The sequence below is a fragment of the Lycorma delicatula genome, chromosome 6 (genome assembly GCF_047948215.1).
Source record: "Lycorma delicatula isolate Av1 chromosome 6, ASM4794821v1, whole genome shotgun sequence".
NCBI lineage: Eukaryota > Metazoa > Arthropoda > Insecta > Hemiptera > Fulgoridae > Lycorma > Lycorma delicatula.
The window spans coordinates 4,262,206-4,276,782 of record NC_134460.1 but is presented as its reverse complement, the minus strand read 5'-3'; the positions used below and the strand labels follow the sequence as shown (position 1 = coordinate 4,276,782).

Sequence of the window (14,577 nt, the reverse complement as noted above, 5' to 3'; positions counted from 1 at the left end):
TCTGAGAAGGTATTGAGTGAGGCATACGGACCGAATGCTTTAGGGCCCAAATCATATCGCTCCACCGTGCAGAGTTGAAAGCGTTTTTAACGTCCAACGTAACGAGAAGAACCACACGTCATAAAAAATGTAGTCTGGACTTAATTCCTTCTGATTACCATTTGTTTGGGGAACTGAAGGAATATTTGAGCGGTAAGCGATTCGCGGGTGACGATGAACTTAAAAATGCTGTTAATCAGTGGCTAAATAGACTGGCGATAGAAGAATACGCTACGATAAATGTCTTAATTCACGTGGCGATTACATAGAGAAGTAGTATAAGGAATGTAGTTAAGAGAAATAAAAAAAAAATTATAAAGTTTTCAGAATAAGTTTTTTTACAATGAAACGGTCTTTACTTCAGAGATACCTCTCGTACATACTCATCCTAAATACATTACACTCCTTTTTGGGCAGTTGTGTAAAAACAATAATTTTTACCGTCAGTCTTCAGGTGTGACAAAATTTTACAACTGAATCGTTAATTTTAGCGCTAGCTATTGCTGAAATAAGCGATTCTAAATTTACTATATATTACTGATAAAATTTTTTAAGAAGTAAAAATTCATGCAACAATAAAATTATAATTTATCACGATGCGTGTATCTTTTGTTACAGAAGAAGTCCCAGTTTGTTTCCTAGTGTCGCTGATGGGTGGCCATCGCTTAATATTTTACACGATTTTGATTCTGATTGGTTCATGCCGTTCCCAGCAACCGGACCAAGACCTGTAGTAACAAAACCGCCATCGACTGGAAGTGGAACTACTGAATCTGCAGAGTAATTAGACAAGATTTTATATTATTTTAATTAATAAAATTTACTAACCTATTTACTTATTTATAAAATAAAAATTTTTGTAGTCTTTCTATTTCTTGAATTCTTTAAATATTATTTTTATGAAGTCTACAGTAGAAATCGCTATTATAATGGTGCACATGTTGACGAGCGTTTCTCATTAACGCTACATATCTTAGTTACGATTGAATCTCGGTGTAAAAAATGTGTTATTATCAAAAAAATAAACGATTATTTATTCCAAACTACATATAAATTGATAATTTGTGATATAAAAGCACATCTCTTCCGGACATACATTAACTATTGGCCAGTCGCTTATTTGTAGCGACGTTAAAAATTAAAACAATATAAATGTGTGTAAACGAAAAATTATTTGTACACTATATTTTACATAACTATTCATAAAATTTACACGATTCAAATTAAACGACCGACAACGATTTATAATAGATCATGATGATGAAATTTGTTTTTTAATTTAAGATTATACCTACTGTTATAATTTTTCCGATCTCTTCTTCCAAATGTTTTCAGGGTGGGTTTCCTCTACCTTTCTCCATTCATAAACCTTTCTTATCTTCATATTTCTTATTTTTTAAAAATAAATATTCTAATTTTTCTCATTACTGTCCTGATCATTTCGTTTTCGATCTATGTCAAGCGTTTTCCTTCCCCTTCTTCACTAAATGAAGGATTTTTTAATAACATGATAATAATAATAAAAATGAATAAATCTACATGATTTATTTTAACTACTTTGATATCCATTACCGATTATTTTCTTATCATGACAATCATTATCCTATATTTCTTTGATTTTCCTGAAATACACTTAAAATAATAAAATAAAATTATGTATCGGTTAATTTTATAAAAAACTAATCTATCGCTTAATTTAAATTATATTTCTGTTTTTATTTACGACAATAGAATTAAATAAGTATAGTATCTAAATTTATTTCTTTACAGATGTCGAGCAGTGTCCGATGTATCTGGCTTAAGCTTTCCACCTCACTCAGAAATACCTACAGATGGTTTGAAGCCGGAAGAGATATTAAAGAATGAAGTAAAACAGACAACATACTTATGTAAAGATAAAGATGACGTAAGTAAGATTTAAATATTAATATGTTACGCTATATTTACATAAATTTTATTAATAGTATTCTACCTGGCCTATAAAAGCGTTTTTTTTTTCTATTATAAATCCTATGATGTATTTTAAACCTTTGTTACACCTTAATTCCTTCAGTCGGCTCAATAAATGAACTGACTTGACGTGATGTCTTCAACTACTTCTGTTTGAAATTTATTCGTTGCAATCTTTTTGGAAATAACATTTGCTAAAAGAGATCCTATACGGGGTAAGTTTAAATACAGGAGGGATGACGAAACAAAAAGTTCATCGGTGATTTTATGGAGTATATGAATAAATATGAATACACAGATAAGGTATATTTTATTATCTGCTTTGATTTAACCCGTCGTAATTTCACAAGTTATTTGCTTTGTAAGAAAACTTTTAGGCCGCACGTAACAAAAAATGCAAGTTTTCTATTTAATACGGTTACCGCAAATTTACAAAATTTAAAGTACTCGTATAATTTATAAATTTTGGTGTCTAACTGTACAGAATTATCACATTTCTCGCGAAAATAAGTGCGGATAGAGATGTTGTATATTATGTAGAGAATCGGGGAAAAATATTAAATTTTTTAATTATATCAAACGTTAAACGAAAATTGGAAAAGACTTACATATTGAAATTATGATTTGTTTGTTAGAAAACACGTGGGTAGATATAACGTGGTAAAAACACGTGGGTAAAAACAGGAACCAAGAGGTGACCCTGTTTTTATAAGCGTTTTTTTTAAGTGTACTGCATAAAAAAAATTATCATTAAAATTCGTGAAAAAAAAAAGTGAAAAAACTCTAAAGGAATTTTAAGTGGAAAAAAATTCGCAAAAGAACGAAATACGGACAAGCATGATGATAAAAAGAATAAATATATGAATTATTAAATAAAATTAGTAAAACATCGTATGAAATTTACATTAAAGAGAAAAGTTGATGTTACAGTTCATGGTGCAGTATAATTACTTTTTTTTCTTGAAAGAAAATCAATTTTCCATGATCATGTTTTACTTATCAAGCTACATAGAACAATAATATAATCATTTCAAATAACAAGGAAATGACCTCTTTTTCCTTACTGACACATACATACGTGTTATACTGTCGTGTAAACGATCATTATTGCAAATTACCAATAATTTACACTAGTTGAATTTCTCCTCTTATTAGTTCTTTTTGATTAACGAGAATGAAATCTTTGAATAAAAATCCAAAATATATATATATATATATATTCACCGACATAAAATTAGTAATTACGTAAGAAAAATGTAATTTTTGTTTATTATTGTTTAAGACTATTATCATTTACCATTTATGTAAGGCTGTTTCACTACTTGCTAATTACGCTAATGCTATTTCCATTATTTGAGGTAATATCTAAATTTAGAATGTCAGTAACATGATGCCATTCAGATACAGATAAAACATACCTTTGATTAGTTTCGTAATTGTGTTCTACACCAACACGTAACATATCAATTGAAACTAACTAGTGATAGTGGCAACTATCCACTGGTTCATCAGAGTATCCTTTCACGCTCTAACAAGGAATAAAGAAGTTTTATTTTTATAACCTATAAATACTACTACATATAATAATAAAGCAGTACGCTTTATTATCTAATAATAAAATTTTACAAATTCATGATTAATAATAATAATAATAATAATCCTTATAATGGACTGGCGACATTATAGACTATGTGGATGCGTCTACTTCCACACCTTCCGTGGCAAAGGGTCCACGCAAAAACCTTGGTCATGGAGAGCCTCTGTTTTCGCAGGCGAAGAGAAGGAAGACTGTAGAATTCAGAAACATTGAGAAAACGGATCGAACCAAGTTTCGACCGAAAGGCAACGTAGTGATACCAAAATATTTGGTTATTAAGAGGAATTAAGGAGATTTTAGCAAGACAAGTTCTTTCGTGATCGCTCGAGGCATCATGAAAGCCGCTGGGGAACCGGTAACGGATGTAAAGAAACTTACATTAGGATTGCTCGTTGAAACTGTCAACGATTCACAATCGACACGGCTGCTGAAGGCGAAGAAGTTTTCCAAAGTCACAGCTGCTAGACATTCAAGTTTTATCGTAAGGGACTGTATATCTCGAACGGTGCAGTTGTGTGCAGGAACCTTCTAAACTGCACAGAGGAAGGAATCGTTGAGGAACTGAATGAATAAAGAGTTATAGCGTGTCGACGATTGAACACTCGACGCGGTGAGAAGTTCTATCCTACTCGTCGTATTGACATTCAACAAGTCGAAGTGCCCAGAAAGGATGAATTATGGCTTTCACAGACTAGATGTCCGTCCGTTTGGAAAGTCGGGATGATTTCATCGCGATGCTTTGGATGTCAGAGATTTGAATACACAGCGGCACGTTACACGTGGAAATAGATCTGTGTTTGCGGTGAACCGCTTCATCCCGATGACCCGTGCAGGATTCGCCTGTCAGCGTCAATTGTCACGGAAATCATTCAGCAAGATCTATAAACTGTTCATTGTATAGAGAGAAGTTAGCGATCCAAGAGGTTAAGAGAATTCAAAAGGTAAGCTGCTTCGAAGCGATGAAAATCGTCAAAAATAAATCGCTGAAGGAGAATATATCGTACGCACAGACTGCGAAGGATGTAATTGCGGAGCTAGCACCGGCGTTAGCAAGTATGGTTGAACGCATTGTGAACAACAACTTGGAAATCATCCAACCAGATAAGAAAACAGGAGCTATTTAACAAAAGAGTTCGTCTCCTTTGAAGAATGAACCTTCATTTGCCATTATTTTTTTTAAGAAACAGTAAAGAGTAAGAGCCATCAAAAAGTCAGATTTTTACATTTTAAATGTCACGGGTAACTAGCGAAAGAGATTTAAATTTAAAATAGATTTAAAGAAAAAAATTAATTAAAAACGAATTTTCTTTACCGTAAACGATTGGAGTGGTATGAGAAAATTTGTTTTTATTGATTTGATGGCCTGTTGTAGAAAATATATACGCAAAAAACTTGTTTTAAATCCTATTCTAAAGCAAGATATAGCTAAAAAAAAAATAAAATAATAAATTTAATTTTTTGGGAGGGGGGAATATAAGATAAAAATTTCAACTTTTGAAAGAAAGTTTTTTTGCTGAAGTGCCTCCGTAAAGATTTGAAACTTTATTTCTGCCACAACACCGCCACCCTGTTTTCCAGTTTTTAAAAAAATGAATAGATTCCCCCGGAAAGTAGTACCTTCTATATTTTTGCTATTTAGCCTCCGGTATGAATGAGGATGATATGTACGAGTGTAAATGAAGTGTAGTCTTGTACATTCTCAGTTCGACCGTTCCTGAGATGTGCGGTTAATTGAAACCCGACCGCCAAAGAACACCGGTATCCACGATCTAGTATTCAAATCCGTGTAAAAATAACTGGCTTACTAGGACTTGAACGCTGTAACTCTCGACTTCCAAATCAGCTGATTTGGGAAGACGCGTTAACCACTAGACCAACCCGGTCGGTTCCGGAAAGTAGTACCTGTCTATCAAGTTAGAAGAAAATAAGAATGAGACGGGTCCAAAATTATAAGACCATATATTGGCCATACATACATATGTACAAACGCAGAAACGTCCCTCTGACAAAAATAAGAATTTCTTTGGACTTCGGAGCGTTGGAATAAAAAACCCTTTTGCAGATTATTTACAACTTATTTAAATATATATATTTTTTTAAATTAAAAAAAAATTGTTTCCTAAAAGAAAACTAAAAAAGATTAATTTTTTTGACCGATCTATGTACTTTGCCGTAATAGCTATAGCTGCTATACCAGCATACATCACTGTACCTGAGAAAATAAAAATCTACAGAGGTCAGATTGAAGCTACTGTAAGACGGCTGAGAAACAAGACGGTTTCTCTTAATATATCGATCAGAAAACCTACCTTTAAGTTCATCTTGAACGTTTTGAGTTTAGCGGTTGCTACATCTGTTCTTAACAGATAATAGTTGTCGCGTCAATCTGAGGAAAAAATAAATTCCTGAACCGTATAAGTAATATTTTTTACCGCTGTTATTTTTTCATTAATATAAAATGGATCCATCAATCGCATTCGAGACATAGGTTGTCGAGACACACTGTCGTGATGGCACTTACATCTTTTAACTTGTAAAAATCAGACAGATAATGAAAAAATTACATTTAGTTGTTGAGTTTCAGATTTTGTAATTATAATCGGTTTTGACAAAAGTTATCTGTTTATTTGAAAGGTTATCTACAGACTAAAACTAACGCGCATTCAACTACATGAGAACGGTCACTTACTTTAATTTCATATTTTTCCGGGATTTTGTACACGTATAATTTGAAAACATGTATACATTTGAAGCTCAGTTTAAAAGTTTTAATGATATCAAGTTCCAAGCTTTGATGCGCTACAGCGGTAGCAGATCGTCTTGGAGATTTTTTAATGACCAAATTTACGCTAAACTGATTATACCACCAAATAGTTCTGATTTCGTTTTACGATGTATTTTGACCGTCAATATTATCTATTGATTGATTTGACCACAAAAACGCTTGGCCTCTATCGATATTTAACTAACTGGGACATGTTTCGGATAGCCGCTGATCGTTGATAGCTTCAAGACGTATTGAAGATGACAACAGCGAACAGAACGATACCTCTAAATTTTGTATATACAGTTCAATACAGTAATTAAAGAAATCGATCGATTATTATTTAAGATATTTTATATTAAAATGAAGGAAAACGTTATGCAATGAATATTTTCAGAATTGAATTACGTTGTCAACGTGTAAAAATTAAAACGTAGACTAAATGTTTTACATAACAAAGTTTTATATAACAGATTTATTTCTTAAAGGAAAATAGGTGGTAAAAACCTGAACTAAATAAATAAATTACAAGTTGATTCACGTGGGCCTTTGTGTTTTTCCTTTTTAGCGACTTGTCGGTTTTGTTATTATTATTCTTATTAAAGTTAAGATGGTTTCGTGATTAACAAGCAGATGGAAGAACTCTACCGCTGTGAAAAATGGTTTTAACAATATCGGTAAAGTTCAATGAATTTATATTTTCTTTTCACAACTTTAATAATTCTCTTTAAACTCATTTATCACGTTCCTATGTAGAATCAGATTTTTACACGTGATTATTAAGAATGTTTTTTTTTTTTATATTAAAACATAATTATTACCGTCTACAATAAAAAAAAGAATGTAATTAAAAATATTAATTTAAGCGTTCAGTAATATTTATTTTATTGTAGTACTAAGAAAACAAAATATAATTCCTTCTTTATACTTTTTCAGAACGAATTTTACATGCTTAGAACTCATGCTGTGTTTGCAACTCATAACATTCATAATGAACAGAGTACGGCTAATTATTATTCAAAGAAAGATAACAAACCTTTAGTTATCGGTAAGTTCGCTGTGCAATAATTATTTTTTAAAATTACAACGGTATCAGTAATATCATATTTAGAAAATAAAACAGAAAAACAAAAACTAAATAACTTACAGAAGAAAAGAAATAAACTTAAAGCGAATAAAAAAAATACTGGCAAAATATTAAAGCCAAAAAACAAAATCTAAAGTGAAACTGTTTCAACACGGTCTTGTAGATTAAAAAAAAAAATTTGACAAATAAACGGGACTAACGAAACATTACAAAACAAAAGTGTTTAGCCGACATTTTAGAACGAGAATAAAAAAATAATAATAGTTGTTTTAGTCAATATTTCCAGACAATTTAGACAATTTCGTTCTAGCCAGTCTCAGTAAAACTGTAAATTTATTTTTTTCCAAATTCATTAAGGTACTTAAATCAAAAATTTATTCTACCGGTTGTACAGATAATATCGGGGCTTGGTACATTTTAGAGCGAGTTTGGACTGCAGATGATGATGAAGAAATGAAACAACTCCTTGTTGCCTTTGAACTGTTATGTTTAATACGTCGTTACTCTGGACATAATAACTAAATTGGCAATAATAAATGCTAACATAACTAGACTTGAACATTATCAAGTATACTACTAGTAACACTAATTGTCCATCCGGACGAAATGAAAAATACGACTGCAGGATTCGGGTGCCGAATGAATACAAGGTAACTTATACGATCATGACCGCTCCTCGCGGCATCATGACGTATAACATCGTATGATCAGAGCTTGCCGGGAAGCTCTAGCTCTCGCTAGGTAGCAGCACCAGACGACTAAAGGTGGAACGTAACAGGGCTTAAATTGGTTACAGTATCTTTTGGATATGTTCCTACACCTCATCCAATATTTAAGGCATGCCCGCCTTAGATTTTAAGGCAGGCGTGACCGTAGATCTATTCCCTATCATTCCGCTTGACGATGTTACTAGCAAAGATGGCGACTCCTGAACAAAAATCTTTCTTGTATTGTAGTTTACCAAATGTGAATCTGTAATTAAAGTTCAACGTGCGTTCCGTAGACAGTTGAAGAGTGATCCTCCGAGTGAAAGTAGCATTCGTTGATCATATCATCAGTTTGAAACGACGTTCAGCCAGAACTCTTACAACCCAAAAGGGACTCCGAAAAATATTTTTTATTTTAATTTTATTTTTTACGATATCCCGAAGCAAGGTTTACACAGACCGTTCTTTGACGCTGAAGCAAGCGTAATTGAAGTCGCTTGTTAAAATAAACTTCGTACATGACGCTTTCCTCAACTGCAAAATGGACCTAAGAATTTTGTTTGGCAACAGGATGGTTGCTGTAATTAATAATTTCCGGAAATGAGATTTAGAAAAAACTGAATTTTATTTCGTTATTTTATTTATAAAAATCAGGTACACTGTTCTTTCCCGAACTATTTTCCGTATAATGTAATTTTTCAAGATATCAGCTATTTAAAGAAACATTTTTTACGATTTTCATTGGTAGATGAACAACTTTTAAAACATTAACAGCCGGTTAAGTGGTGGATAGGCTGGATTGAAGATTTAAATGGTTTAGATATTTGGAATAAACTAAATTTGCGCTTTCTACTGGGGATTCCCTAGAACGAAAACTACTATTTATTATTATTATTATGCTTTTTTATTCTCATCCTAAAATCTCAGCTAAACAATTTTGTTGAGCATTGTTTCCTAACTCCCGTTTGTTTGTCTAATATATTATTATGAATAAAGAAATATATATACGTATTTATTTTTAATCTACTATGGACGTTGTTAAAACAGGTTCTTCAGTTTGCATTTTTCGGCTTTAATATTTTACCGATATTCTTTTTATTCTTTCAGTTTAAGTTTGTTTTTATTCTTCTGTCCTAAGCTAATAATTAGAAACAAAATATAAAATATGGAGTTTTTCCAGGAAAAAGCAAAAGCAAAAAGTTTCATTTTTGCTCTTGCTTTCTTCTGGAAAAACTATAGATTTTATATTTTGTTTCTAATTATTCCTCTATCATAAATTTCCTCTTCCTTTATGTTTAGTTCTTTTAATTTCTCTTCCGTATCTTTATACGATTAGGTTTGTTCTTATTCTTTGAGAAGTAGTTAAAATAATTTCTTTGTTAGCCTATTTTCACTTATTCTTTAATCGTTTTAAATGTTAAAAGAAGAATAATTCTTTACCTATTGAGTTAATAATGTTTTTCAAATTTCTGATCGTTTGGTCTTTATTATTTTTTTACTTTGGGCCTAATATTTTTCTTCCTTTTTTAAGGATTTTTTCTATTCTTGATTTATCGATTTGATTGCGAATCGTTACCGCTCGGTATAAACATACAGATTTTATTGTTTTCCTAAATTTCACATTATAGGAAATCATTTTTTTTATCGCAAATATTTCTTTTCAACCGATGTGCTAATTCCATTTTCTTTAAATTACGAATCGATTGAGATATAACGGATCGCAAAATAAACACGGTCGCCATTTCGTAATTTGTGAAGGTATTTAAGTCCTGATTTTTTGCAAATTTTAAGATTTTATTAACAAGACGCCTACCAAATAGTATTGTGATTCCTCTATCCAAACTTGAGGTATAAGTTTTTATTTAAAATAACAAAATGGCGGAAAGCGGGAGAAGGAAGGAGAAATTACTATTTTTCCTAAGGATATTTTTTGTTTAGTTTTACAAGTAGAATCCGAAAAAGTATAGCCAGCCCACCGTTTTAGAAAAACTTTGTATATACTTTTTATATATACTTTGTCATAGCTTTTACGTATGATAACTGTTTAGCAATCACGTCAGCGTTAGAATAAATGCAAACTAACAAGCTGCAGAAAGCACTAATTTTTAGATTCCAATCTTATATGAAGTATATTTTCTAAATTTGAAAAAAACTCTATTCATAATGATCTTTACTAGTTATAAATATACGTAATTTATAACATTTTAGTCAATTATAATCGTGAAAAACATTTAAAACAAAATTATAAAGCGAAAAAAAAAGTAAAACAATAATGTAAAGTTACATTTTTATTATAGATATAGATAATAATTACGAGTATTTATCTGATCCAAATAGGAAAAGATTTGAATTTAGACCAAACTAAATTATGGGAAATTGTCGATAGTCAAGAACAACAAAAGGAACAAGAAGATGAGAAACCTTCTTCATTTGCTTCGGCTTTTTCATCTCCATTTGGACTTCATTCTTATTGGCCTAGTCCTAAAAGATGGTGGCATCCTTATGCAGCTTATGAAGCAGTCAAACAAGAGTAAGTAAAACTATATAATTAAAAAGAAAAAAGTGATAGATAAAACTAATGAATTGGAACGTAAAATATAATGTAAAACCTAATTGTCATAAGATTAGCTGCTGTAGTAGTAAATAAAACTAGACAAACATCAGATATATCGGTAAAAAATCTGCCCTCATTTTTTTGAATTTGTTATCGATTGAATTCCCTGAAAGTAAGAGTATAAAAATTTGTTTACATACGTGTTAGTTAGTAATTTGTTTGTATCTAAGGAATTTTCACACGATGAATTAACTCACCGAATAAGCTTGAAGGTTGTGCGCGGGAATGCGCAAATGCAAGTTGTAGCTTATGAAAAATCTACCTAACCGGAATTCGAACCCGGAACCTCCGGATGAAAGATCGAATCGCTACTGAGACCGAGACATCTTGTGTGATTCTCGTATCGCATTTGTGTTTTTTATTTGCGATTAATTTTTATTTTAACAATAGTTATTTTCCCAGTACATTTCTTTTATAATTTGTAACGTTTTCTAATCTGCTCGAAGATAATTGAACTAGAACCATCTTCATTCTTTCCATAAGCTTTTTTATTTTTTGTGGCCTATTGCAATCCACTAGGAGAGCTAATTCTATTACAAAATTCGTTCCGAATATTTTCAGCCTGACATAAAGACGGCGTAAGTATGACAAAATGACTAAGATTTATTCAATTATAATTCTTTGTGGTGTATTACGAAGTTTAAGACGTATAATTTTTAGTACCTTGATTGTGGTGATCGAATAAAATAAACAGGTATTGAAATTTTTTGAAAAATAAATAAAATTAAAATTAAAATTAAAATAAAGTACTTCGTTTTAAAAGGTTTAATCCCGGCGGACATATGAAAAGAGTTGCGATTCCAGGACTTAAACAAAGGATATGTTTATAGCTTGTATAGCGTGCGTAGATATAAGAAATAGTAATAACCTAACCCACCGGGTTGGTCTAGTGGTTAACGCGTCTTCCCAAATCAGCTGATTTGGAAGTCGAGACTTACAGCGTTCAAGTCCTAGTAAAGCCAGTTATTTTTACACGGATTTGAATACTAGATCGTGGATACCGGTGTTCTTTGGTGGTTGGGTTTCAATTAACCACACATCTCAAGAATGGTCGAACTGAGAATGTACAAGACTACACTTCATTTACACTCATACATATCATCCTCATTCATCCTCTGAAGAATTATCTAAACGGTAGTTACCGGAGGCTAAACAGGAAAGAAAGAAGAAATAGTAATAACCGATTGATATAGGTATTCTGTTGGAGCAGAGAGTCAAAATTAAAAAGAAATAAGAATATCATCAAAATCTGACGCCAAAGCTGAAAGATTTGTGAATATGTGATTGTAGACTACCGTTGGAAATATATACATTCTCTATAAAAGTCGATAAAAATTTCGTTTTGTTTAATCTTTTCCCCTTTCACTCTTACACTTTTCGCCTTACACTTCTTGCAAAAGTAAAATCTTTAGTAGTTAAATAATAAAAATAAAATTTTCTACCGGAAAAGGATCAAAGTCTCCGATCAAAATTACAATAAATACTTCTTTCAAAGCTACACTTTTATAGATTCAAATCTTTGTTCTAAAAATATTTTTGTCGACTGTATCTAGATGGTAGTAATGTCACAGGAAACCTGAGGTCAGGAATTCTCTAAATAGGATGGCTCGCAGGCTTAAACCTGTCTTGAGATGTATTAAAAATGAAACATTCAAAAGATACCTTGAAGGTCTATCTCCTTTATATAAAGACGGTTATTCTCTACGGATGGCCACTAAGAACGTTCAACGGTTTCCACCCGCGTTTCCTTCTTTGAAGGTTTCGGATGGATCGTGGGCTCGTAGTGACGAAGACTAAACGATTTGCTATTTACCTGGGCTAAGTATTTCAATCGCTTGACATACAAGAAGGATGCTGGAGAGTACGGAATCCTTGGGTTCTTAGACAGCCCGCTTCCTTTGAGTTTTCCAGTGAGGCCTTTTTCCGCGAAAGAAGTGCTGCGAATAATCAGGAGGGTGAGAAATGCGAAAAAGGCTCCAGGGTTTTAACTGATCACTAATAAGATACTACTCGTGCTTCCTCTGAAAGCCACCTACCTGGCCTACTATACAAACTAAAAAAATGTCTCTCTTAGCCGTACTACTAGTTCTGTGTAGCTATCTAGACCGACTTTTCCCAGGTAAAGTATGGTCAAGAGCTATCTACGTTCTAAGACTAAATCAGGCGTAACTCAAGCCTCGATTGTGGATCTGTGTTTTACTCCATATTCAATGCGAAACTTCCGACTGCGAACCATATCACCATTACTTCTTTTGTTGACGACACGGCTATTCTAGCTGTCGATATGAACCCAAGTGTGGTCTCGACTCTTCTGAATCTGAATTAGATAAGTCAAAAGGTTGCTGGAGAAATGAAGAATAAAGGTCAATCAAGCGAAGTCGAGTCACGTGATGTTCGCCATGAGGAGAGGAGACTATCCACAAGCCGATCTGAATGGCGTTTGGGTTCCGTATATCAACCGTGTCAAGTACCTGGAAAATGAACATGAAATGCCTGACATGAAATGTTCATATTCGGGAAAAGAGGGAGCAAATTAACGTCAAATCTAAGGAAGTGTTTAAAAGTTTAAGGAAACTGTTGCTGGAGGTTGCAAGAGGTCCCAATTATCATTATCTAATAAACTGTTGTTATACTCTAGTTTAGCGACTAGTGTCCTAACTAGCTCCTAGAGCTAACCTAATTGCGTGAGCAAACTAAGAATGGTGTCACACATCACTTGCTTCGTATCCCACCTATCAATCAGATAGGAATCAGATAGTGTGTACGACCAGATTTACTTAAGGTTTCTACGATACTGGGAGAAAACCCGACACCTGTGTTTCTTTTACCGCATACCAACGTTGGCTAGAGCTTGGAAAGAATGATACTATGTGTTATCGGGAGGACGGTAGCTCCCTTGAAAGTTATTGATCCTCGGTCGAGCGAGTTGAAGGTTGATACGAATACCTCGGTGACTAAGAGATACACGCCACCTGTACCAACCAGTGGCACAGTCATCGTGAAGGCAGATGGGCGTACATATGCTGAACTACTTCGAACTGTGAAAGACTCAGTTACCGTTGAGAAGGTGGGCGATGTGTTCTCGCTACGGAAAGGAGTAGCTGGTGAACTGCAGATCAGGGTCAAGGGACCCGACAAAGCGGCCGAACTCAGGAGTACATTACAGAGTAAAGCTTCCGACCTCCAAGTAGACCTGAGGTCTAGTGGCAGTCGCAGGATGATAGTCCACCTCCAGGACTTAGATTGTGATACCACCAAGGAGGAAGTTGTAGTGACGGTGAAATGGGTGGTGAGGGAAGGTTGAGTAAAGTGACCTCGCTCCGTCCAGCGTACGATGGTACGCAAAATACCACCATCATCACCTCGTATGGCACAGCAAGGAAATTCAATGACGAGAGGATTAAGATCCGTCCCACTGTCGGGCTCGAGTCAGGGACTCTGAGCATCGCCGCTTTAGATGTTTGACCCTGGGGCACATTTCGACCGCCTCTTCAGGACCCGATCGATCCGGATTGTGTTTCAAGTGCGGGCAGCAGGGCCATAGGAGAGCCCAATATTAGAACAAGACGAAATGCATGATTTGTGATATAGGGCGTCACAGGACCGAGGTCTGTCCAACCCTTCGATAAAGTATCTCCAAATTAATACGGGCAGGAGTAGTAGGTCGCTGGACGCTGGACATAACCTGGGACGTGGCCTTGCGTCATTCCATGTACATCATTCTGTCGGAGCCTCCTACATCGATGACACATCCAGTGAGATACGGCTAGTGGATCGATCCTAAATTCAGGGCTGTGTGAGAATACATAACGACGATAT

General features: G+C 33.7%; 1 protein-coding gene across 1 annotated transcript in view; it reads left to right on the top strand.

The window, feature by feature from the left end:
* Positions 1-14,577, top strand: part of LOC142325999 (uncharacterized) — a 42,820-nt gene that overhangs the window by 11,190 nt on the left and 17,053 nt on the right. The window contains exons 3-6 of the mRNA XM_075368046.1: positions 658-819; positions 1,810-1,945; positions 7,287-7,398; positions 10,482-10,674. Coding sequence (XP_075224161.1) covers positions 658-819; positions 1,810-1,945; positions 7,287-7,398; positions 10,482-10,674 — 603 coding nt within the window. The remainder of the gene's footprint in view (positions 1-657; positions 820-1,809; positions 1,946-7,286; positions 7,399-10,481; positions 10,675-14,577) is intronic.